The sequence below is a fragment of the Ptychodera flava genome, assembly GCF_041260155.1.
Source record: "Ptychodera flava strain L36383 chromosome 23 unlocalized genomic scaffold, AS_Pfla_20210202 Scaffold_24__1_contigs__length_23054250_pilon, whole genome shotgun sequence".
Taxonomy (NCBI): Eukaryota; Metazoa; Hemichordata; class Enteropneusta; family Ptychoderidae; genus Ptychodera; species Ptychodera flava.
This window is the reverse complement of record NW_027248278.1, coordinates 2,597,188-2,624,135: the sequence shown is the minus strand read 5'-3', so window position 1 is coordinate 2,624,135 and position 26,948 is coordinate 2,597,188. Positions and strand designations below refer to the sequence as shown.

The 26,948-nt window shown below is 36.3% G+C and overlaps 2 protein-coding genes across 2 annotated transcripts in view; one reads left to right on the top strand and one right to left on the bottom strand.

Annotated features, from left to right (window-relative positions):
* The window catches only part of LOC139124777 (putative hydroxypyruvate isomerase), a 315,395-nt gene that overhangs the window by 184,636 nt on the left and 103,811 nt on the right, over positions 1 to 26,948 (bottom strand). The gene's annotated exons all lie outside the window — the stretch shown is intronic.
* The window catches only part of LOC139125101 (programmed cell death 6-interacting protein-like), a 96,177-nt gene that overhangs the window by 10,368 nt on the left and 58,861 nt on the right, over positions 1 to 26,948 (top strand). Inside the window, 5 exon segments of the mRNA XM_070691212.1 lie at positions 64 to 133; positions 3,419 to 3,546; positions 11,390 to 11,543; positions 19,034 to 19,257; positions 24,116 to 24,338. Coding sequence (XP_070547313.1) covers positions 64 to 133; positions 3,419 to 3,546; positions 11,390 to 11,543; positions 19,034 to 19,257; positions 24,116 to 24,338 — 799 coding nt within the window.

Genomic DNA, 26,948 nt, shown 5'->3' with positions numbered 1-26,948 from the left:
TCTAACACTGTTCATGTAATTACTATTAATGTAATTAATCTATACTTTCATTGAACTTTATAGATTCGTGTTTCCTACACATGGTATGATGCTTTCAATAAAGGTTCATGGTTTGGTGGACAAAGAAAACAAAGTAAGTATATACGGGAAAAATGCAACATTGTGAACTGTGGCAAGCAAGTCTAAGCTTTTTCCTTAGAATGACATTGCAAATTAGCATCTTAACTCAATAAATGATTTGAACATTTGAACAATGCTCATATTTTTCATTTTGATTCACTGTTAGTTTGATCAAGTATCTGTAGGTAGATCAGCTGTGTGTCTTCACAGAAACCAAACTGAAAGTAGAACATGATCTCACATCACTTTAACAATGTTGACTTTGTTGTTATTAGAAATTAATTTCTGAAAGACCGAAGATGAAATACTCTATTTTTACAGTTTTACGATTATGTTACAATAGCAACTGTTAGATTTCCAAAGACAGAAAGTTGGAAATGAACATGCCAAGCACCTGTTGGTGAATTCCATATGAAGATATATGGACTGTGATGTTGGTAAATTCCATATGTCCATTTATGGACTGTGATGTTGATGAATTCCATGTGTCCATTTATGGACTGTTAGAGGCAGATGTGTTCAGTACCACCATCATCATCTGTTACCAATAATGAATAAATAAGAAAGGATAAGTAAGGAATGCACAAGGTATCAGCGTGAATACAGTCTAGACCTTTGTATTTTAGATGTTTTTTATTCCATATCTCTGCAAACTTTTATATCAGTGTTTATAAGTATTGCCCTGTAACACCTCCAAGATTGCAAACTTTAGCTATTGGTCAGGAAACTTAAACACTTGAAAATGAATTCATAACAGGTGTAGCATTCATCTTTGTGGATGTCTGACATCTTTGATGAATGGATATAAATAATTCTAAAAGATAAATTATTTGTGCGTCAAAATTAAGTGTTGAAACCTCACTGTCATCTAACTGTATTACTGGCTTCCTGTTGACTGTTCTTGATGTGTATGTGAAGCACAAATTTATTACAAATTTCACAGTTTCAGTTTCCTACTGAGTAGAATTTTAGGACAGAGCCAACAAGGATAAGCCCAGGGAAAGCTATGATAAAAAGAAAGTCAACAAGCAATATGATATACATAAAAGAAAAGTTGTCCTATCATGGAAAATTTGGTTCAGTGCCCCAGTCACTGATGAAACTATCATGTATTGTTAACATTGTAGAGCAATGTATGGGTGTTTTCGTCACAGAAAATTACTGATAGAATAATCAGTATGTCAATAGGTGGTTTGTCACTGGCTGTCCCAATCTGGCCCATTATCAATCTTTATCAATCTTTGTTATTATACTCAAGTCACACTAGCAGAGAGTGTGGTATGGTACATTCCAAAATGGACAAAGTACAAAACTGAACACTTTCAAGAGGACAACAAAGTATCCAAGTTATACAATAAGCAAACTGTTTAACAGTGGGAAGGCTACTGGAGGGTCAGCACAAATCAGTGCTTGATCAATTATGACCATATGTGTCATCGGGCATCACATGGCGTGTACAAACTCAACCATTTATTTTGCTGAAATTGCTCCTCTGTTGAAAATTTTACCAGCAAATAATATTACAGCGAAAACGGAGTCAGCGTGGACTCTCTGTTGTGCGGCGCAAGAAAATAAACGCAGCCATAGACGTTTGTTACAGACAAAACACCCAAACTAAACGTCATCAAAGGCACACCGCCTATTCAATCAATCCCACAAATCAAACAAGAGATCCAATTTGTATTCTTATTGTTACAAAATGTTCTTCATGGCGAGTTGAGGAATAAAACCAAAAATACAGTAAATTGTGTACAGAAAAAGCTTGAACGGAACGGTATCACGTTTCCTGCGTCTGCATTTACACAAACTTACTTGGTCAATCGAGGTGGTAGCATAAGCCAAACTGGGAGAGCATCAACTGAACAAACATCGCATCAAGCATGCAGCTCGATATAGATTGCTGCCATCGAAATGCTAGTATCATACTCCGTATATATACTATTTGATGCCACCTTCATCACAGTACGTCTATTATAAACGTCGACCGTCCAGACAAAATTCCGACGACAACTAGCACACCGCCGACTGTTTGATCGACACCTCTACCCCAGGGACTATCCGTACTAGGGTCGGGTCCATAGTGTGTTTTTCCATTGACGCTATCCTCTTTTAGCGTCAGTTAAAGACGGAAAACCCTTGGTTTTTTTGTGAGGTGGATAAAATCATCGATAGTATTGAAATTTAAATTTTTTTCAATTATTTTGTTCAAGACATGGATATATTTGTCTTACACATCCATGACGAAATCAACACGTTCAAAAAAGTAAGTCCTGGTAACGCTAGCACGCCTTTTCAATAGAAAAAGATTTCATGACATTTGCTACATTGTCTGTGTGTTTTGTCTGTAAAAAACGTCAGTGGCTGCGTTTATTTTGTCGCGCGGCACAAGAGAGAGTCCACGCTGACTCCGTTTTCGCTGTATCACCTGACACTGAGAATTTGAAGTCATTTTTAAGCAGCAGCATCCAGACTGTTCTCTGAATCTGAAGCTAATAAAGCTGCAGCAGCATCCAGACTGTACTCTGAATCTGAAGCTAATAAAGCTGCAGCAGCATCCAGACTATTCTCTGAATCTGAAGCTAATAAAGCTGCAGCAGCATCCAGACTGTTCTCTGAATCTGAAGCTAATAAAACTGCAGCAGCATCCAGACTGTTCTCTGAATCTGAAGCTAATAAAGCTGCAGCAGCATCAAGACTGTTCTCTGAATCTGAAGCTAATAAAGCTGCAGCAGCATCCAGATTGTACTCTGAATCTGAAACTGATACGTTTGTGCAGGATATTTAGCATCTGCACATTATCAAATATGAAGTAGAATTTTATGTTTGTGTTCTTAATTGTTTACGCATCCGACAAAAATACCAGACATCAAGAAAAAATGTGCAGTGCGCACTAGGTCTACAAAGCGTACGTTATGCTTACGCATAGAACTTTTTGGCCGTAGGGTACACGCAGGATATGTTACTCATAGAACTTTATGGCAGATTACACCCTGACCTATATTTTCGTCGCTGATGGTTAGATTATACACGGGGCATTATTTTGCATATCAAATTTGTGTCATTCTTCTATAACAGTCTGTTGTATTGTGGATAATCGGGGAAAAGGTCTGTACATGACTGGAAATAACTCTATAAGCAAAACAAACAAAGTCAGCACTGACAGTACAATTTACATTCATAAAATATGTACATTAAAATGTTGAATTTAGTCGCAATTATTAATGATTACAGCTTGGTACTTTGTACATTAATATTGAGTTCAAAAATGTAATTCATTGTCATTTGATTCCCTTTACAGGTATGTCATCATCGTCTTTTGAGAAGGCATGTGTGTTGTTTAATATGGCATCACTCCACAGTCAAATTGCTTGTATTCAAAACTTTGATTCTGATGAAGGACTTAAAAAGGCTGCCAACCATTTCAAGGTTTGTTCATATCTCATATTTGATTGTGATAATGTATGTCTTTAGTTTAGAGTCAACATCCATTGGTCCTATCATCCTCTGTTTGAGGAGTTCATCATCTTTTGAATAGTAACACATGATAGCAAAGGGAAGATCACAATTTGTCACCTGCCCATATAGGATGGTGCTCACTCAACAGTAGCACTAATGATGCTGCCCCAAGGCGAGGGTATCATCAAAACACTATCAAGAGTATTATGTAACGTGAGACAGGGTGACCACTCGTGGTCTTACCCTTACTGTGTTATTATTAAGTTTGTAACACAGAATAAATATTTCTATGTCTGAAACACGGCACAGAATGTAGTCATGGCAGAATCAAGACTTGCTGCCATGAACCACTCCATGTTTAAATTGCTGTATCAGAATTTCTTAAAATAGAGACTGCGTTATTTGTAGTTATTTGTGTGTACTTTCTGTACAGTTTTATAAAAATCTCATCTAATTCAGCTTGAACTCATTCCATGTACCTAATTTGTATATTCACAACTAGTGCTAAATGATTCATTATGTGTAGAAACAATATGCTTTGGCAAGATATGGTTCTTGGATATATCACTGCACACAACAGGGATATATTACTGCACACAACAGGGATATATTACTGCACACAACAGGGATATATTACTGCACACAACAGGGATATATATGCACACAACAGGGATATATTACTGCACACAACAGGGATATATTACTGCACTCAACAGGGATATATTACTGCACACAACAGGGATATATTATGCACACAACAGGGATATATATGCACACAACAGGGATATATTACTGCACACAACAGGGATATATTACTGCACTCAACAGGGATATATTACTGCACACAACAGGGATATATATGCACACAACAGGGATATATTACTGCATACAACAGGGATATATTACTGCACTCAACAGGGATATATTACTGCACACAACAGGGATATATATGCACACAACAGGGATATATTACTGCATACAACAGGGATATATTACTGCACTCAACAGGGATATATTACTGCACACAACAGGGATATATATGCACACAACAGGGATATATTACTGCACACAACAGGGATATATTACTGCACACAACAGGGATATATTACTGCACACAACAGGGATATATTACTGCACACAACAAGGATATATATGCACACAACAGGGATATATGCACACAACAGGGATATATTACTGCACACAACAGGGATATACTTAAGCAATAATGTACCACCTCCCGGGCCATTATGGACGAAAGCAAACTTTGCATGACATAATGTGCAAGGCAAAGTCGAGTACATTATGGAGTGCAAAGTTTGCTTGAGTATACATTTACACACATTCCACACTGCACTGAACATGCACGTTCAACACAAAAATGAGCAGCACTTTCACGGTTAAATTGGTATTAAAAAGCGATGTATTTTCGAAGGAAATGAAAAGGAATTGCATCCCTACCATCTATATCGAACTTGAAACATCACGGAAACGGAAACGGAATGTTCATGCATCGACATCAGCATGATCAGCAAGCTGCATGCCATGGTATCAGCTGATCAATACGATCATTATTATGTCTCTAGTAGTACAGCATTCGTTGCAAAGGATATCAACAGAGTTCAACAAAGTTATTCAAATGTTTAAATTTCATTAATAATTGTGTGTATAAATTTAATTTTGGATGGCTTCTTGAGAAGAGTTATTTTATTTCGGCGAAAGAGAAAACTCCACGTAAACGGGTGTTTGAAAGGTACTGTTGACAAACATACTGGAGGGTCTCTGTTGCGATGTCATAAACAAGGCAAGGTGAAACCACAGACAAGGAGAAAAAAATGATGAATGAAAGTTCTGCGATTACAGTCAGTGCATCAGAACCAGGCGGCCAAGATATTAGATCAACGGAGAGTCCACGGTAGTCATGATTGTTGGCAGTAGCTGACCTTGGACCGAGACTCTGAATAGCTCCGTAGTAATTTCCATAGACACCTCCAGTCAAGGTTGATGACAGCAAGCTCCTGTTGTTGGCCCGTTTACGGCAGGTTCGGGTAGCCTTTCACGCTTGCATAATTTACATGGCCACTGACATATATAATATGTCATGTGTCAAACCCAGTATTGTCTAGGAGTTTGCAAGCATAGTGAGTTCTGTTCACTTATACGGCAACGAAGCAAATCATGTTGTAAACAACGTAGTAGTAGTAGTACTGCATACTGCAGCGTAACAGATGGGGACTGCATGCTAAACACGAGCCATTGACAGCATACGACAAGTGCAAGCGGGAGGACTCAAAAAAATTATAAATCTGTACGATTAATCATTTTTTTGACATAAGACATTTTTTTGTAAGACATTATTACCTTGTCCCATACTTTCCCTCCTTTTAAATGCGTAGTCCTTTTTTCGTTATCCAAAAAAAAACTTGTATTGTTATGCTGTTGAGCCGCAATGCTGAATGATGGAATACATTATTAGTAATAATGTAAGGATATGACTCACAAAATTCACTGGTATTGACAAAGCCATAATATAATGCTCCACACAACAGGGATATATCACTGCACACAACAGGGATATATCACTGCACACAACAGGGATATATCACTGCACACAACAGGGATAATCACTGCACACAACAAGGATGTATCACTGCATATAACAGGTATATATCACTGCACACAACAGGGATATATCACTGCACACAACAGGGATATATTACTGCACACAACAGGGATATATTACTGCACACAACAGGGATATATCACTGCACACAACAGGGATATATCACTGCACACAACAGGGATATATCACTGCACACAACAGGGATATATTACTGCACACAACAGGGATATATCACTGCACACAACAGGGATATATTACTGCACACAACAGGGATAATCACTGCACACAACAGGGATATATTACTGCATATAACAGGGATATATCACTGCACACAACAGGGATATATCACTGCACACAACAGGGATATATTTAAGCAATATAGCACTCCAAGCGATAGTATACCAAGATGTTGACCAGTTTCACGACATATGTGCACGAGCGATAGTGAGTACAAATATGAAGTGAACTGGTCAAAATTTAGTGGTACGCAATCACCAGGTGTGATTTATTGCTTTTATGTCATAAGATTGTATTGGCGTGGAATGTCATAAACAGATTTTCGTTCAAGCTGAGAGCTCGCGCGTATGCCACCCATGGTATAATGCCAATATACCATGGTTCTTTTCGCGTCTTGACCAATCAGATCGCTGTATTTGCACCATCAATATAATGGTATGATATAATACTACACACAACAGGGATATATTACTGCACACAACAGGCATATATTACTGCACACAACGGGGATATATTACTGCACACAACAGGGATATATTACTGCACACAACAGGGATATATTACAGCACACAACAGGCATATATTACTGCACACAATAAGGATATATTACTGTATATAACACGCATATATCACTGCACACAACTGAGATATATTACTGCACACAACAAGGATATATTCAAATAATAACACACGCCAGCAAGGGCAAGATCAAGATTTGTTGCCCGCCCAAGGGATGGTGCTCATGACAGTAATATTGATGATGCCCAAGCTGAAGGCGAGGGTATCATCAATATTACCGTCATGAGCACCAGCCCAAGGGCAGGCAACAAATCTTGATCTTGTCCATGCTAGCGTGTGTTATTAATTTCATTACACCGAACAAACACTTGCTTTCGAAACTTTGCTCAGAATGCAGTCAAGTGTCGAACGAGACTCGCCACAGTGAAACGTTCTATTTGTTGCTCGATCGCAATGCTACATGAAGTTGAATTAACGTCTAAAAACGAAGACAGTGTTGTTCAAGCTTTTCTCGTTTAATGTATTAACATCGTCGTGTACTTCAGGTTGAGCTAATTTCTTGTACCTTTTCAAAAGCCATTGCTTTACAGAAATACAAAGCAAATGTACGCAATGATGTGGTACGCGCAGAAAGGACGCGCGGTATTCCAGAACGTGGTAGCGGGCTATATCACTGCACGCGACAGGGCTATATCAGCGCACACGACAGGGCTATATCACCTTGCCATGTTCTATCACTTTTTGTTCTATATCACGTGAGTGAGGCTCAGCCAATCACAGTACCTGAATAATACGTGAGGTATAATAATACTGCATATACCGTATTCCTCCGATTCTAAGACCCCGCCCGTTTATAAGACCCCCCAGGATTATTTTATCAATTCGTAATTAGCTGTTAGTTCGTTTATAAGACCCCCAGGGGGGGTACACCCGAATTTTGACTGGAACAATAGAGCCATTGTCATGTAATGAGACCAGAATATCCACAACACCTACGCTGCTTATCAAAGTCACAAACAAGTGTCAAAGTGAAGTATCAAACCTCACACACACACGCACACTATTGTTGGGGTTTGGAACATGTCAATCGGGAACAGTTCTATAATGTCCTGGCGATAAAACTACACTTGGATTTCACTACCTAAATGAACAATATAAAAGAGTTGGATTTTTTAGCATCTCGATCTAGTACAATATCTTTTCGTTACTGTCATTTTGCAACCATCAAAATAAGCAGATTTTTCAACATCTGATTATGTACGAATCGAACATTTCGATGCAATTTGGCAACCATGAAATGAACATTTAGGATCGTCGGGTTTTCGGACTTGTCGATCAAGTACGATTCGCTCATTTCATCACGATCAAACAAACACAATTTACACTCATACCATGGCTACTACCTCCATGCTCATACAAACACAAAAAAGTTTGGGTATCAGTAGTTCTCTTTTTGGAGACTGTTGTGGCCCTTAAAAGGATAGTTTCATTTTTTTTTTGGTCAGCGGCAGGATTTTGTCTGTTTTAGTGAATATGTACGGTGAAAACAGCACCTCGGACTGATTGCTTTAGCAGAGGTACAGCCGCATTATTTGCCAAAACACCGACGTGACATTTCTCTGCCATGCCAACTCTTGGAGAATGGATGAATGCTTTCTTCTTTGCCTTCAAGTAGTATTTTTGTTGACTGACACGTCACGATCGATGATATTCTAAAGTAACCGTGCCCGGTATGAGTGCTGCATCTCGCTTCAAACTTTCAACTTTGCAACCATCTTGAACAACGGCTACAGCATTTCGATCGTGTATGTTGTCTGCATCTCGGCGAAGTTCATACGGCAAACCAAGTTCTAGCTGATTGCGACGGTAGTTAGGCATGCCGACAGCGAGAATGTTTTTAATAATTACTTTTTTTTCTTGCCCATGACGACCGTGCACTGTCTTATGACTTTTCAGAAAATAAAGTCTACGATAAATCGACGCATTTTTATTGGATCTTGTAACGATGTCGGGAAATCCTTTGTTGCCGTTATCAATAGTAAATTTGGGACGTGTGAATGACACGAGCTTTGAACTTGCTTCGCTCAACTTTTACACTTTCGTTTTCATACTACTGAGGCAAAAGACTACGGCACATGAAAAAGTTGCTCTTTAAATGGTGTGCTTATAAAGATTTTTTCAACAGTTTTCTATCAGGTAAGGTATCTTTTGTGATCATTGTGAATAGCTGCACGTTTTCTCTTACGTTCAAATTTACCATTAAAGTATAAAAAGATTTTTTCAACAGTTTTCTATCACGTAAGTTTTCTTTTGTGATCATTGTGAAGCGCTGCAAGTTTTCTCTTACGTTCAACTTTACCGTATAAGCAACCAGTGAAAATAGAAATATCATTGGCATCGTAAAATCTTTCAAAAAGACTTAATGATGACGATATCGACTTCGACTGGTTTAACTTAGATGAAGAGGGCAATTATTGTGTTGACAAACGAAACGCGATATCCAAAGTTTCTTCCGCGCATGAACTGAAAATTCTTTGAATTTGAATCTTCCGTTTATGTTTCATCAATTTTGTAGTTTTTCTCATATAATGAAGGTATTTATTGTTTGAATGGCATTTGTTTGTGTCCTTTCCTGAACTAGTCCCAGCAATGAGTAGAACGATAGTGTAACAGATTTTCAAGATTATGCACGCTTTCGAAGTCTTGCGAGGGAAAAATACCCAACTTCATAAGCTTAAACGGCCCTATACACTTACAGTTAGAACAAAAACGTGCATTCCGAACAGTTGATAATAGATGACTGAATTCCACATCATGAGACATTTCGGTCATCGATACAAGTAATAAAAAAACTTCAGGGTGTATTGCCAAAAAATCAACACATCAAATATAAAGCAGATTGACGCAGCAATCTTTCGTCTCAGCCAGCCGATGCCTCAACACTTTACCTGTTCGAGCCTGCTGTTCGTAATATCACATTTCGTTTCGAGATACGGTTAGACTTTTTGAAACTAGGAGCAAAATAATAAAACTCACGACGTGTAATTGATTGTTTATTTTAAGGAGTACAGTAAATGAAAATCGTACATAGAAAACATCGGACGGACACCATCCCACTGAACAGAATTTTAACTCGACCTCATGCACTGACACCTTTGACCTATTGCGTAAATTGACCAATCACAGCTAGCGGAACTTCAGGGACTTTCCCTTCACTCATTGTCTGACCTTTGTGGCCATGCTATGGGGAGCTAGCTGCTGCTGAGGAACGTACTTGTTGTACAAAGTTTCGTGGTGATTATCTATTCACGAAATACAAAGATTTATTGCTATCGTATTGTTTAGTAAAATAAGGTATGGCAAATACGTTATATTTCAAGACTTGTGGATCTCTATTAATTTATACTTGTACAGATTCGACTGCCAGTATCTACGCAGCATGGCCATGAGTCGATATCACAAAGATGAGTTGTCTGTAGCGTGAATCAAAAATCATTGGCATAAAAATTTACATAACGTTGCATAAATTAGCATAAATTAACTTCGACGTTCGATTTCGCGGTGACATCCGTTTATTAGACCCCCCATATCTTTTTCGTCATCTTTGATTCTGAAAAGGGGTCTTAGAATCGGAGGAATACGGTAACAGGGATATATATGCACACAACAGGGATATATCATTGCACACAACAGGGATATAACACTGCACACAACAGGGATATATTACTGCACACAACAGGGATATATCACTGCACACAACAGGGATATATTACTGCACACAACAGGGATATATTACTGCACACAACAGGGATATATCACTGCACACAACGGGGATATATCACTGCACACAACAGGGATATATCACTGCACACAACAGGGATACATCACTGCACACAGCAGGGATATATCACTGCACACAACAGGGATATAGGGATATATCACTGCCCACAACAGGGATATATTACTGCCCACAACAGGGATATATTACTGCACACAACAGGGATATATCACTGCACACAGCAGGGATATATCACTGCACACAACAGGGATATATCACTGCACACAACAGGGATATATCACTGCACACAACAGGGATATATTACTGCACACAACAGGGATATATTACTGCACACAACAGGGATATATCACTGCACACAACAGGGATATATTACTGCACACAACAGGGATATATTACTGCACACAACAGGGATATATCACTGCACACAACAGGGATATATTACTACCCACAACAGGGCTATTTTTCCCAACCAGTATTATATTACTATTTTCCTATCAGGGAAGTGAGTCTCAGCCAATTATGATCATGTATATGTAAGGTATTACTAACAACATTACACATAATAGCTGTCTTGTGTGTATCTAGTGATCTATTAAGACTTCCAAAATGTTCTGGTATGATATTCTGCCCTCAAACAGGTTGCAGCAGGTATCTTCACACATCTTAAAGATAATACATACTCCTACATGAACAGTATTAAAACATCAGACATGGAACCAAGTATGTTGCATTGGTTAGCTGCTATCATGCTGGCACAGGCACAGGAAGTCTTCTTCAAGAAAGCTGTCAATGGTAAGACTTAAAAGGTTGTTCTCTTTTATCACAGTATGGAGGTCCATCTTTGCTGTATAATTTATTTAGTTGTACCAAAAAGTGGTTGTAAAAGAGGTGCAGAGTCAAATAATGAGATGAAATTCATTGAAAAGCATTGTAGGTTTAAACATAATAAACAGAACGTAAATTAAGTGATATGGTAAAAGTAAACTACCAGTACTAGTATCATGTAGTGTTATTTCAAATATTGAATAAACTGCAATGTTTGATATTGTGGTTGTTGTCATGGCAATCTCAATATTGATCATATGATAAAATTTACGGCTTAATGTTTAACTCTTTAAGGTACACAGTCACCTGTAATCTAAATATGCCCATATATGGTCAAAGGAGCGTTCCTTGGTATTCAAAATGCCCATGTGAGGGCGCTGTTTTTAAAAAAGCGGCCACCCGCTTAAAATCTGTGATTGGTTAGATTTTCTCTTTCCATGGTAACTGTGGCAAATTAGAACAGGTGACAGTATACCTTTAATATAGGGTTGTTTGATCTGAGTACTTATATTAGGCGAGCGGCAGAGTCACCTATTTTTCACATTTAATGTACCCACCTTACATACGGCCACATTATACGTCATTTGAAAGCTTGTTATCTCAACTTCAAGAAACTTGACGATGTGGAGCTGCCAAGTAGGGCCATACCCCCCTTAATTTGCATAATTCACAGGGGTACCCAATTTGCATAAATGCGATATAAATTGGAAATTTCATTGTTAACTACTATAAACATACTTTTGAACGATGGGGTGATATATCAAATGAAAGGTATTTGCATGTAGAATACAATGTGGTTATCTAAAGACATATTTAAATTGATTTCAATGAAATATATTTATATTGAAAAAATTATTTTCCCCTTTTGAATAACAATATTTTAAAATTTTTAATACATAAAGCCACATCATATGTCATCTGAAAGCTTATTATCTGTACATCAAGAAAATTGTCAATGTTGAGCTGTCAAGTACGGCTGTAGCTCCTAAGTTGCATAATTCACATGCGTACGCAAATTACAGAAATGTGATATAAAATTAGGAATTTATTAACTATTCTAAGCATACTTTAAACTATCGATTTATATATCAAATGAAAGGTATTTGCATGTAGAATACAAAACAGATACCCAAAGAGATATTAAAATTATTTTATTGAAATTATTTCATAATTATATCGAAAAATATATTTTCCCCTTTCGGATAATGATATTTTAATAATTTTAATATATACAACTACATCATACAGCAATATTATACGTCACGTGAAAGCCTAATACCTCTATTTCATGAAAAATGACAATATGCAGCAATATAGAGCCCTAATTCTTTAATTTGCATAATGGACATGGATACCTAATTTGCATGAGTCAGATAGAGCAAGAGGTCTGATTTTTGGTATATAGGGATAACTTAGCAATACAATTTTTTTGACAAAATGTCACATGACCTTGGTGACCTGAAATATACATATTTGTCCATTACTCAGTAACCACAAGTGCTACACCCTTCATGTATGGTATGATGGGACACCTTTATATGACACCACATACTGTACCTCATTAATTATGCACATATCTAATTCTGAGCAAGCCAATAGAGCTGGATGTCTGATTTTTGGTATATAGGGATAACTATAGGATAGAAGTTTTTGACAAAATGTCATGTGACCTCGATGACCTTTTACCTAAAATATAAGCAAGTGCTATGTCCTTTATATGTGGTAGGATGGAAGACCTTATGACAACACACGCTTTACCTCATTAATTATGCACATATCTAATTCTGGACAAGTGAATAGAGCTAGAGGTCTGATTTTTGGCATATAGGGATTAATTAGCAATACAATTTTTTTTTTCAAAATGTCACGTGACCTAAATGACCTTTGACCTTGATTTTACATATATATGCATAACTCAGTAACCACAAGTTCTATACCCTCCAATTTTGATAGGATATTAGACCTTAAGATGTCACATCTTGTACCTCATTTATTATGCACATATGTATTTCATGGCTGGCCAATACAGCTAGAGGTCTGATCTTTTTTTCCGATTTAGAACCATAACTTAGACATGCCTCATGTGACTATGTCATTGTGTGGGAGTACGTGTTCAATGCAATGTATTTTAGTTTAAGATGTCAAGTTAGGTATTAAAGGATTTGAAAGGAAAAGTCAAGTTCACCACAGGTAAATTTCTTAACTTATCTCTTGTGTCATCATCCTTGTGTAATTTGTTAAGTTTGTGAGATGCACCAGCTGTTCCTGAAGAAAACAATGTTTACTTTTCCTGTAGGGTTTCTGAGTTTAATAATTGTATGTTGAAATCTCACCATATATCTGGTGTATGGGCAGAATGTAAACATTGGTTGCATGTTATATATTTCAGTCTATGTCAAATATTGTAAATGAAAAATCAAGAACAGTTTGCTGTGTGCTTGTAAAGATAACATAGTTGTCAATACATAAACTGCCTTGCAGATTGATTGTCTTAAAGATTATCACAGAAGTAGAAAAGGAAAGAAACTAATCAAATTGCATTCACCCTCAGTGCCTTTGACCTACACTTAACTATTTTATCATTACATTCAGCTGTTTGTTATATCTTTATCACTCTTCATGGGCCAAGGCACACTTGGGGTCAATGTCATCACTCTGTGCCAGTCTGTGTATGTCAGTCTGTCTGTAGGTATGTCCATGTTTCATACAATTGTTGGCTTGTTTTGATAACTATATGGGAGCGAACAGTGATATTGTCACTATTTTCTCATTTAATTTGGCAAATTATCAGCAAATACCTCAATAATTCAAGGTATCCCTTTCTTCTCAATCGCTTCCTGAGGTTTCAAAGTCATACCAACGAAAATGAGTGAAAAATTTCGATGCAAAAATCATGCATCAGCGAGAGTATGAGCGTAAGCCTAAAGAGACTGAGAGTGTTCATACAGAAATAGCCCATGATTCGAGCTTGGTTTTTGTGTTTTTTTGTTTGAATTTTGGCCAAATAGTCACTTTTTTAGCAGGTTTTGAATTTTTTAAAGCATCTAAAAACATTAAAATGACTTTTCATTAACAAACGAAATAAAAAAATAAGAAATTCAATTATTTATCTACAAAATAAAAATATTTTTGGCAAGCTGAATCATGCAGCTAAAAGTGAACGATCAATGTTTTGGACGTAAGTACGTACGTGTGAGCGATTTTCGCGGGGATTCCGCGACCCACCATTCATTGCTGTGGCGCTCGAATACACAGTCAGTTTCTGTGAAACGGGATGAAATTTTCTTTCAGGCTAGGCGTTTCAAGTTACTCTTGAGAAAAGTTACTTATTTATCAGTTGTTGTTTTACTGTTTCATGGCACATGTTTTTGATTCAATCACTTGTTGACCTGAAAAACAACGATATTTAGTACACTTTTTCAACAGACTTTTAGTAAGTAGCCGCGGTACAGCTGTCAAAATACTATCATTTTCAAAGTCCATTTTGAGTGAACTTTGTAAATGAACATTCTGAACCATCGTGTTTTATTTATAATGATTGTTGAAGTTAGATATTTTTGTGTTCCTTTCCATCATCAAACATCAACAAGTATAAAACTAGCCCTAATCATTTAAATGAGAATTATGTGTTATTTTCTGGTTTTTAGCTCATATTTGGTTTTGTATATAAATACCAAAAAGAGCTTATATGATGAGTCGATGGCGTCTGTATGTCTGTATATTTGTGGGTATGTATGTGCGGATGTATGTCCGTCACACACAAAGGCTCCCATACTGCCAGAGCTACCATCTCAGTATTTGGTGTTCAGGTAGATGCAGAGGTTGAGATGTGAATTTGTTCAAATTAACACATCGGTGTCAAAAATGTGCAAATGAGGTAAAAAAAAGGGAAATCCTGCAAATGTGCAGGAGTGATGGCATGCCAGTAAGAAACAGGCAAACTTCACTGATCTTGAGTCATTTCTTGTCATTGTTTATGAACTGTTACATATTAACAGACCTGCTCAAACCATAGACAGTAGAGGGGAAGACCGTCTCTGGTCAAACTAAGGGGGGGGGGGGGCTTGTTTCTGCTATGCATGTTGCTAAAGTTTGACCTCCAGTACCTAAGTTTCAGACCTTCATTACTTTTGTCATTCTTGTTTTTCTGGTTTAAATATTTCTTGTTGTTTTTCCGGTTGTACTGTGCAGAAATCATTGTCATAACATCAATGTAGAATTTCCTCCACTGAACAGATAGAAACAACATTTATTGTTGATCATTGATAACCCATACTGGTATATACCAATTCTGATCAAAATTGAGCGACACCGTATAATTGCGGTATTTTTTAATATGTAAAGAAATAAATAAGTTGATTTCTTTTGATCCTTTCCACTTATTGGTATTTTTTTCTTGCTTAAAGCTTCTAATATTCTTAATCCTTAGTCTCTATAATCTTTGAAAAAAATGAAACATTTGATTTGATAAAAAAAAACTTATTAGCTCCGCTGTCAGCGACGCGGAGCTTATCAAATAGGTTGATTTTCTGTCGTCGTCGGTCGTTGTCCGTTAACAATTGCCTTCTTCTCTGAAATCGCAAGTCCGATTGCTTTGAAATTTTATATGCAGTGCACTTGTGGTGACCTCACTTAAGTTTATTCAAATCGTGGTGAAATTTGCATATTTGTATTTTTTGGGCATTTTTTGGTGTTTTTGGTAAAAAAAATCTTCTTCTCTGAAACCGCTCGTCAGATTGCTTTGAAATTGATATATAGTTTACTTAGGGTGACTTCAGTCAGATTTGTTCAAATCGTGGTGCAATTTGCATATTTGTACTTTTAAGGCAATTTTTGTCATTTTTGGTAAAAAAATTTTTAATAATCTTCTTCTCCAAAACTACCTGTCAGATAGCTTTCATATTTGGTACATATGTCCCTAGGGATGATCTATTTCAGATTTGTTCAAATTGTGCAGAAATATGCAAATTTGCATTTTTAAGGCAATTTTTGCAATTTTTGGTCAAAAAATGTATTTCTCAAAAAGTACTGGTCTGATAGTTTTGAAATTTGGTATACAGGTTTCTATAGATGAACTAAGTAATATATATTGAATTACTGATGAAATCTGTAATTTTGTATTTTTGAGGCAATTTTTGCCATTTTTGGTCAAAAAATGTGTATTTCCAAAACTACTCATCTGATAGCTTTGCAATTTGGTATACAGGTTCCTACAGATCACCTTAATGATATTTATTGAAATTATGATGAAATCTGCAATTTTGTAATTTTGAGGCAATTTTTGCCATTTTTGGTCAAAAAATGTGTTTCTCAAAAAGTACTGGTATGATAGCTTTGAAATTTGGTATACAGGTTTCTACAGATGAGCTAAGTAATATATATTGAATTTCTGATGAAATCTGTAATTTTGTATTTTGGGGGCAATTTTAGCCATTTTTGGTCATGTGTATTTCCAAAAGTACTCATCTGATAGCTTTGAAATTTGGTATACAGGTTTCTATAGATGAACTAAATGATATTTATTGAAATTATGATAAATCTGCAATTTTGTATTTTTGGGGCATTTTTTCCATTTTGGTCAAAAAAATTTGTTTCTCAAAAAGTACTGGTCTAACAGCTTTGAAGTTTGGTATACAGGTTTCTATAGATGAACTAAATTTGATCTTTTGAAATAATGATGAAATCTGCAATTTTTATTTTTGGGGCAATTGTTGCCATTTTTGGTCAGAAAATTTTATTCTCAAAAAACTACTCATCAGATAGCTTTGGTTGACATGTTCTTAGGGATGATCCGATGTGATATATTCAAAGTATGATGAAATCTTCAATTGTGTATTTTTGCAGCTATTTTAGCCACTTTTTTCTGGCCACTGTATTGAGCTATCAAAGATTTCCGCCTTCTTCATCAACGTGTGTCAAAAATAGTTATTCTCTACATGAACACAGCGGAGCTATATCGGCCGCTAGGTCGCTTGTTGGGTAATAGATGTTGCTTTCTGCTTATACAATGTCTCACTTTGCAAGTTCCCAGTTTACTAACAAATTTTGAAATTTACTTAAACTTCTGACACTGAATTCGCAAATTTACTAAGAATTTTTGGTAGCCAGAAGGGAAACAGGCATACCAGTGTGATGGGCGGACCAGAAAGTCCATGGAAATCAAGCAGGTTGTTCTTACATGAACATAGCTGTTTGGTGTGTTGATTTGTTACACACTATGCTAACATGTTACAACATCCAAAGAAACATTGGAACTTTATAGTCAATACGACAGATTAATCACAATATTTTAATTTTGTATCGGGATATCACAAAACAATGTTGTGATCATCGTGGTCCAGCTGTTATGAGTAAGCATGTGTACTTGGCTGGACCGATCAAGTTTCTGCAAAAAATCAATTCACTGTCATTGACAAGCTAAAGTGACGTCTTTAATAAATGTGTCCATTCAATATCCAAAGAAAATCAAGGCTATCAATGACACGAAGAAAGTTTGTTTAGAATTATATTTTCGTTTTAAACTACAGTTCTTTGATGCAGTGTGGTCGTCTGGCAATCCATCATCACGGCAGATGTAGTGCACGCAATACACAGTCCACACTGTCCAGTCATGCGTGCATGTTTTCCTGTTATATTTCAATTGGGTCAGAATTTTGTAGCAAGGAACATACAAAATCTTGCAGATAAATCAATTTGGATGATATTGTTGATCTATGCAAATTCGAAGTTTTGGTGGACATTTGAAAATTATGTTTTCACCTTCATGTACGAGATGGCACGTTTACCAAGCTTGACGCTTACTGCCAAAAAATACCAATTGGTTTTATTACAGTTTCACATTTCAACCCTTTCTTTGCAGCTTTCTCAGCAACATTCCCCAAACCTCTCTCCTTGCATCCCTGCAGCTAAATGCACTGAGGAGCACAGTGTAATCATTGACGCTTTTTTATCTTTTGTAGACATGACACACATAAATGACATTTGATAATTTTAGATTGTAGACATGACACATAAATGACATTTGATAATTTTGGATTGTCGACATGACACACATAAATGACATTTGATAATTTTGGTTTGTAGACATGACACACATAAATGACATTTGATAATTTTGGTTTGTAGACATGACACATAAATGACATTTGATAATTTTGGTTTGTAGACATGACACACATAAATGACATTTGATAATTTTAGATTGTAGACATGACACACATAAATGACATTTGATAATTTCAGATTGTAGACATGACACACATAAATGACATTTGATAATTTTAGATTGTAGACATGACACACATAAATGACATTTGATAATTTTAGATTGTAGACATGACACACATAAATGACATTTGATAATTTTAGATTGTAGACATGACACATAAATGACATTTGATAATTTTGGTTTGTGGACATGACACAGACAAATGACATTTGATAATTTTGGTTTGTAGACAAGATGAAGAGTGCAATCATAGCAAAGGTAGCAGCCCAAGCCAGTGATTTCTGGGCAGATGCACAACGTTTAGGTCAAGAAATCTCCAAGGAGATTGTGAATAAAGACTGGTTAGCCATCATAGCTGCCAAGACGCCTTATTTTCTAGGAGAAGCTGAGTATCATCAGTCATTGGTTGCAAAGAATGCCAAAAACTATGGAGAAGAAATTGCAAGACTACAGGTATATTCAAAGAAAAACATTCCTGTGTTGCTATACATGTGTTTTGTTATAGATGTGTTTTGTTATAGATGTGTTTTGTTATAGATGTGTTTTGTTAGTCCCCACGGACACCGTCCGGGGGGACTTATAGGTTTGGTCATGTCCGTGCGTGCGTGCGTGCGTGCGTCCGTCCGTCCGTTCACGCAGATATCTCAGAGATGCAAGGAGCGATTTCATTCAAACTTGGTACAAGGATTACTTCATATGTCATACAGATGCACGTCGATTTGTTTTGTGATACGATCCAATATGGCCGCCAGGCGGCCATTTTATTACGATATTTTCATGTACAGAGCCATAACTCAGACATGTTTCAACCGATTTTATTCAAAGTTGGTACAAGGACTTTGACCAATGTCATAGATATGCATGTCGATTTGTTTTGTTATATGATCCAATATGGCCGCCAGGCGGCCATTTTATTACGATTTTTTCATGTACAGAGCCATAACTCAGACATGTTTGAACCGATTTTATTCAAAGTTGGTACAAGGACATTGACCAATGTCATAGATATGCATGTCAATTTGTTTTGTGATACGATCCAGTATGGCCGCCAGGCAGCCATTTTTACCTTCTCGTGTCTATTTATAGACAGAGAAGGTATTAGAGTTGAAAACCAATATGCTGCTGTCAACTTCCGTCTGTCAAGACTTCCGTCTGTCAAGATCCGTTGACGTCATGCCATTGTGATGGGTCATATCATAAACTGGTGGGGGTGTTCATGGCTCAGGTTGAGGTGTGGGAGAACGATTTTGAGCTATGACAAAAATCAAAAGGGACTTAGCGGCATAGTCACAGTGTTAAGCCTTTCTCCAAGGTTTCTTAGTTGACTACAATCTATTACAGACTACTGAGCTGACGTTAGGGGTACTCACTTTGTGTTTGCTCACTCTGTGAGCGCTAGTGTTTGGTACTGAGTTGCGTGGATATCCCCTCATGGCCTCACGTGATCTGGGCCTGTTGCATAATCTGCAGAGATGATCATATGCCTCCGAGTCTGAAAACTGTCATTGTGTAAGCCTGTCGGCATTTTCCTTGCATTTTTCTCATTTAATTTGCAAAATATCGGCGAGTACCTCAATATTTCAAGATAACCCTTTCTTCCCAATCGTTTCCTGGAGTTTCAGAGTCATATGAACGAAAATGAGTGAAAGTTTTAGACAGGAAAATCGGACGTCGGCCATGTTCAATGTTTACAGTACAATCAGAAGTTTACGTGGAGGAATTAACCAACAAACACAGGAGTGTTCATGATGCCCGCCCTCTAGAGGCAGACCCTCCTATATGAAGTACCACATTTGATGCTTGTGGAAAGCTTGACCACACAATGGAGCATTTAAACTTTTAGAAAATGACAAACTGAATAAGAAGGTATTCAGAAAATGTCAAATACTGAGGAAAAATGTGCAAATATTCAAAATAAACAGGTTAACTGATTGGTCAGCTATAAAAAACAATGAAAATGTTTATGATCAAAAGTTTTTGAGATGCGCACATTTTAACAAATACAGAAATTATTAACATTATAAATATAAGACCAAACTATTTTTTCAGGGATGGGACAGGTTGGAAATGAGGGGTGAGAGACAAAGGCTCTCCTATTGCTGCATGTGGATGCAGCCACACCATTTCATTTACAGCATACTTATTCACTGTGTTGTGTTCAAGTTCCATATTGTACTGACTGTCATACAAAGATAACATAAGCAAATAAAATCAAATTAGAAAAGGATCAATGCTGTTGTGTGGATTTTGCTGAACATGGCTGATATTTCACTCTATATATTTGGTATCCAGCAAAGGCATATTTTGATGTAAAGTCAAAATTAACACTACATTGCTGACAATATATTTTACCGTTTCAGCATGAATTTTTCTTTTTTAAATTATAGTATATTAGTACTTCAAACAGATTAACAGTTATCGTGATGTCAACCCATAATTTACATCACAAAGACTGTAATTCTGCCAATTTTTTTTGTTTTTCAGTCATTTTATAAATTTTGCACTGCACAAGATGATTGAACAAATTGCAATGTTTGAATTTGTAAACTCAAAGAATAAAAATCCTTTGGTCACAGATTAAATTATTTTTTGAAAAGAAATTTACTCTTAAACACTTTTAGCATATATTCTTTACACGGTCATGTATTTCAAGGAAAATATGCCTATTAAAAACAGTAATTCTTCACTTTCAATTTTTTTTCAATACTATGACAGTTATCAGCCATGAGGTTATACAAACACAAGACCAGATAAGCGTTTTTCATCATTTCCACAGGACTCTTTGGAAAATCCATTAAAAACAGTTAAAAGTGACTGGAAATGATCACTTGGTATACATTTAATTTACAGATGCCAGGTTGTGTATTTCACATGCACTCAGGTCAGTAAGGAAGTGCGTCATTACTATTTTGGACTGTTAATTCTTATTTCTGAATTGTTTAACTTTTTTACACTTTGAACTATCTTTAGGCAGTTTATACTGTAGCTTAGAATTTTTTTGATTGATGTATTTAATCATCTTTTGGGTTCTTTGGGTCCATATCCCACCTCATGCCCCTACATCATCAACTATTTACCAACAACTCCATGCCAACAACCAATTACCTGACCTGGCCACACATTAGAGAAGGTACAGCGTCATTGACGGTATTTTATTACAATTTTTTCATGTACAGAGCCATAATACTCAGACATGTATCAAGCGAATTTATTCAAAGTTGGTACAAGGAGATTGACTACTGTCATACATATGCATGTCAATTTGTTATGTGATACAATCCAATATGGCTGCCGTGCAGCCATTTTGTTACGATTTTTTCATGTACAGAGCCATAATACTCAGGCATATCTCAACCGATTTTATTCAAGTTGGTACAAGGACATTAACCTATGTCATACATATGTAGGTCTTTCTTGTATGTAGGTCATTCTTGGCCATTGAGCGCTATCTGTATCAAAGTATTTTTATCACAGACGTAATTAATGAAGAGGACTCTATCCTCTCTGAGGACATGTAATCAAAGTACCCATTAACAAGTGGGGACTGTGTCATCAACGATGACCTGTTATAGATGTGTTTTGTTATAGATTTGTATTGCACATTCAACTAATCTACATAAATGTTATCATGTTAATTAGCATGGAAATCCTGTATGATGTGATAAAATGAGAGAGACCGTTCAGATAGGCTGATTTATGCCATGTTTTAGTGTACTTATGTAATATTGAGTTGGTACTTAGATTTCACCTATCTGTCTGTCTGTATATTTTTTATACATACTACATCATAAATATTGCTGTCTCTCAAGACAATACAGTCACAATGCTGATTCAACCATCCATTGAACAAAGCTTACTTAAATCTTTATCAGAGGGATACATTCAGTACTTTAATTCGAAGTTAGAACTCTCAAAAATCATAGAAATCTGTCATTTAACCCAAGACACTTGTACACTTCCAATAAACTGTGAAGGATTAAGTTGTTCTGCTAAACCCAACAAAATATGCAACAGATATGTGAGATTTCTCTATGATTGACAGGTAACATGTATATGTATGCCCATATGAGACAAAGCAACATAAACATCCGAACTCCTAGATTGACCTGTGCCAATAGAATCTAGATATTCCATGTCAACCTCAGAGAACAGTCCCCTCACACAACCAGTTGGGAAACGTCTGTTGTTTTAACGTGTGAAGTACTAGATTAGAAATTGTATGGGCATTATGGTTTGGCATCCATATTTCATACCAATTTTCGTCACATTTTTCTTTTGAAGATTTGTTGCCAAGAATCACTGATATTTACTCTAATATGTGAAGCCTGTGTCAACCATTTCAGAAAATAAACAATCCATTAGGTTTTGGAGAGATCAGTCATTTGGTTTTGTTGTTTTGATTTCCGTAAAACAAAATGGGGTTACAGACGGTAGCTCCCCTGCATTCTAATGAGTAATCCAAGTATAGGATAAAGCCCGAGTACGAGGGCTCTTCTGGTATATAAAGTCCAACCCAACGATAAAATGTCGAGGCCGCAGGCCGAGACATTTTATCGTAGGGTTGGACTTTATATACCAGAAGAGCCCGAGTACGAGGGTTTTATCCGACTTAAAAACTATCGCCCCTAACTGATATATTTTCGTTTTCAATGTGTTTACGTCAGCCGTCCCCTTTGTCAATGTAACATGTTTAGGATATTAATTAAAACTTCTATTTGAGAAATAGCCTTCCAGTGTAATGGAACATTCTATAAATGCCCTAGGGTACATTATATAAATGCCCTAGGGCACAGCAGATTTTGTGTTGCAGCTGGTTTCCACTGTGTTACCAAATTTGAATATTAAAACGTATCAGATGTCTACAGAATATGACATGTTCACTTTTGATTGGACAGTACTTTACTACGGCGCTGTCATTCGTTTCTGGAATTTGGTGACCAAGGCTTATATGAGTAGATAAAACACCCTGAATTGAGCACTCTGATTGGTCAATCAACAGTAGATAGTTTTTAAGTCTAAATTGTGCCTGATAATAAACTTTTACAACAGGTATCACATGAAATATGGTGTTTATTTTGGTGTCAGGATGGACTGTATTCAAACCGAAATGAAGCCCTACAATTACAAACACAGACATGTTTATATCAAACCATAAGGCGCATCATTGTAACAATAGGGACTCAGGCGTTTCCAAACCGGTGTGTAGAGGAATTGTAGTTGAGGTTGTTATCAATAGAATCTTTAGAAAAATATTGAGGATAAAGGTGTGAATGGAAAGAATGATAATTGAATAATTGATTACTGATTGCAGCATGCAAGTGAGCTGATAGAAGCTGCCCATAACCGTGGTGGTATGATTGTAAGCTTCAAAGACACAGCAGCCAAAGTAAATCGCAATTATGTTGACGCCAAGAAGGACAATGACTTTATTTACCATGAGAAAATTCCAGAACGTGGAAAACTGGATCCCATTGGAAGAGCAGTATTGGCAAAACCTGTTCCATTGAATTCACCAATGAGTTCTAACTTTACAGGTGATGTATTGTTATTAATTGAATAAAAATGTTGATATGAGTGATTGGGTGGGTGGGTGGGTGGATGGATGGATGGATGGATGGGTGGATGGATGGGTGGTTGTGTCGGTGGGTAAATATGTTTACTCAAATATTTTGTCTTTAATTAAATGCATTGTGCTATATATCCAGATGGTTGTCATTCTTTTAATGATACAGTCAAAAATATGCTAATGAGCTTAAAAATGCAATATTTGGTCAAAAATCGTCTTCATAATCGCTTGTCTGACATCTGTAATATTTGATATAAAGGTCCCTAGGGATGACCTAATGCAGATTGGTCCCTAGGGATGACCTAATGCAGATTTGTTCAAACCATGATGATATATACAAGTTTGTATTTTTAAGGCAACTTTTGTCATTTTTAGCTTCGCTGTCAGCGACGCAGAGCTTATCAAATAGGTTGATTTTCCGTCGTCGTCCGTCGTCGTCCGTCGTCCGTCGTCGTCGTCGTCGTCCGTCAACAATTGCCTTCTCCTCTGAAACCGCAAGTCCAATTGCTTTGAAATTTTATATGCAGCTCACTTTGGGTGACCTCACTTCAGTTTATTCAAATCGTGGTGAAATTTGCATATTCGTATTTTTGGGGCATTTTTTGGTGTTTTTGGTAAAAAAATCTTCTTCTCTGAAACCGCTTGTCCGATTGCTTTGAAATTTGATATGCAGTTTACTTAGGGTGACTTCAGTCAGATTTGTTCAAATCGTGGTGAAATTTGCATATTTGTATTTTTAAGGCAATTTTTGTCATTTTTGGTAAAAAAATCTTTAAAAATCTTCTTCTTCAAAACTATCAGTCAGATAGCTTTGATATTTGGTACATATGTCCCTAGGGATGATCTATTTCAGATTTGTTCAAATTGTGCAGAAATATGCAAATTTGCATTTTTAAGGCAATTTTTGCAATTTTTGGTCAAAAAATGTATTCCTCTAAAAGTACTGGTCTGATAGTTTTGAAATTTGGGATACAGGTTTCTATAGATGAACTAAGTAATATATTGAATTTCTGATGAAATCTGTAATTTTGTATATTTTGGGGCAATTTTTGCCATTTTTGGTCAAAAAATGTGTATTTTCAAAACTACTCATCTGATAGCTTTGAAACTTGGTATACAGGTTCCTACAGATGAACTAAGTAATATATATTGAATTTCTGATGAAATCTGCAATTTTGTATTTTTGGGGCAATTTTTGCCACTTTTGGTCAAAAAATGTGTATTTCCAAAAGTACTCATCTGATAGCTTTGCAATTTGGTATACAGGTTCCTACAGATCACCTTAATGATATTTATTGAAATTATGATGAAATCTGCAATTTTGTAATTTTGGGGCAATTTTTGCCATTTTTGGTCAAAAAATGTGTTTCTCAAAAAGTACTGGTCTGATAGCTTTTAAATTTGGTATACAGGTTTCTACAGATGAGCTAAGTAATATATATTGAATTTCTGATGAAATCTGTAATTTTGTATTTTTGGGGCAGTTTTTGCCATTTTTGGTCAAAAAATGTGTATTTCCAAAACTACTCATCTGATAGCTTTGAAATTTGGTATATAGGTTTCTATAGATGAACTAAATAATATTTATTGAAATTATGATGAAATCTGTAATTTTGAATTTTTGGGTCAATTTTTTCCATTTTTGGTTGAAAAATGTGTTTCTCAAAAAGTACTGGTCTAACAGCTTTGAAATTTGGTATACAGATTTCTATAGATGAACTAAATTTGATCATTTGAAATTATGATGAAATCTGCAAATTTTATTTTTTGGGGCAATTGTTGCCTTTTTTGGTCAGAAAATTTTATTCTCCAAAAAACTACTCATCAGATAGCTTTGGTTGACATGTTCTTAGGGATGATCCAATGTGATATATTCAAAGTATGATGAAATCTTCGATTGTGTATTTTTGCAGCTATTTTAGCCACTTTTTTCTGGCCACTGCATTGAGCTATCAAAGATTTCCACCTTCTTCATCAACATGTGTCAAAAATAGTTATTCTCAACATGAACACAGCGGAGCTATATCGGCCGCTAGGTCGCTTGTTGGGTAATAGATGTTGCTTTCTGCTTATACAATGTCTCACTTTGCAAGTTCCCAGTTTACTAACAAATTTTGAAATTTACTTAAACTTCTGACACTGAATTCGCAAATTTACTAAGAATTTTTGGTAGCCAGAAGGGAAACAGGCATACCAGTGTGATGGGCGGACCAGAAAGTCCATGGAAATCAAGCAGGTTGTTCTTACATGAACATAGCTGTTTGGTGTGTTGATTTGTTACACACTATGCTAACATTTTAGCCACTTTTTTCTGGCCACTGCATTGAGCTATCAAAGATTTCCACCTTATTCATCAACATGTGTCAAAAATAGTTATTCTCTACATAAACACAGCGGAGCTATATCGGCCGCTAGGTCGCTTGTTGGTCAAAAGGTTTTAGAATTTTTTCCTTCAAAACCACTTTGCGAGCAGCCAGGATATTTATCATATATGTCCCCAAGAATAGCCGTGTTTAGATTTATTCAAAGTGAAATGAAATATGTAAATGTGTATTTTGTAACTATTAGTGCAAGATGC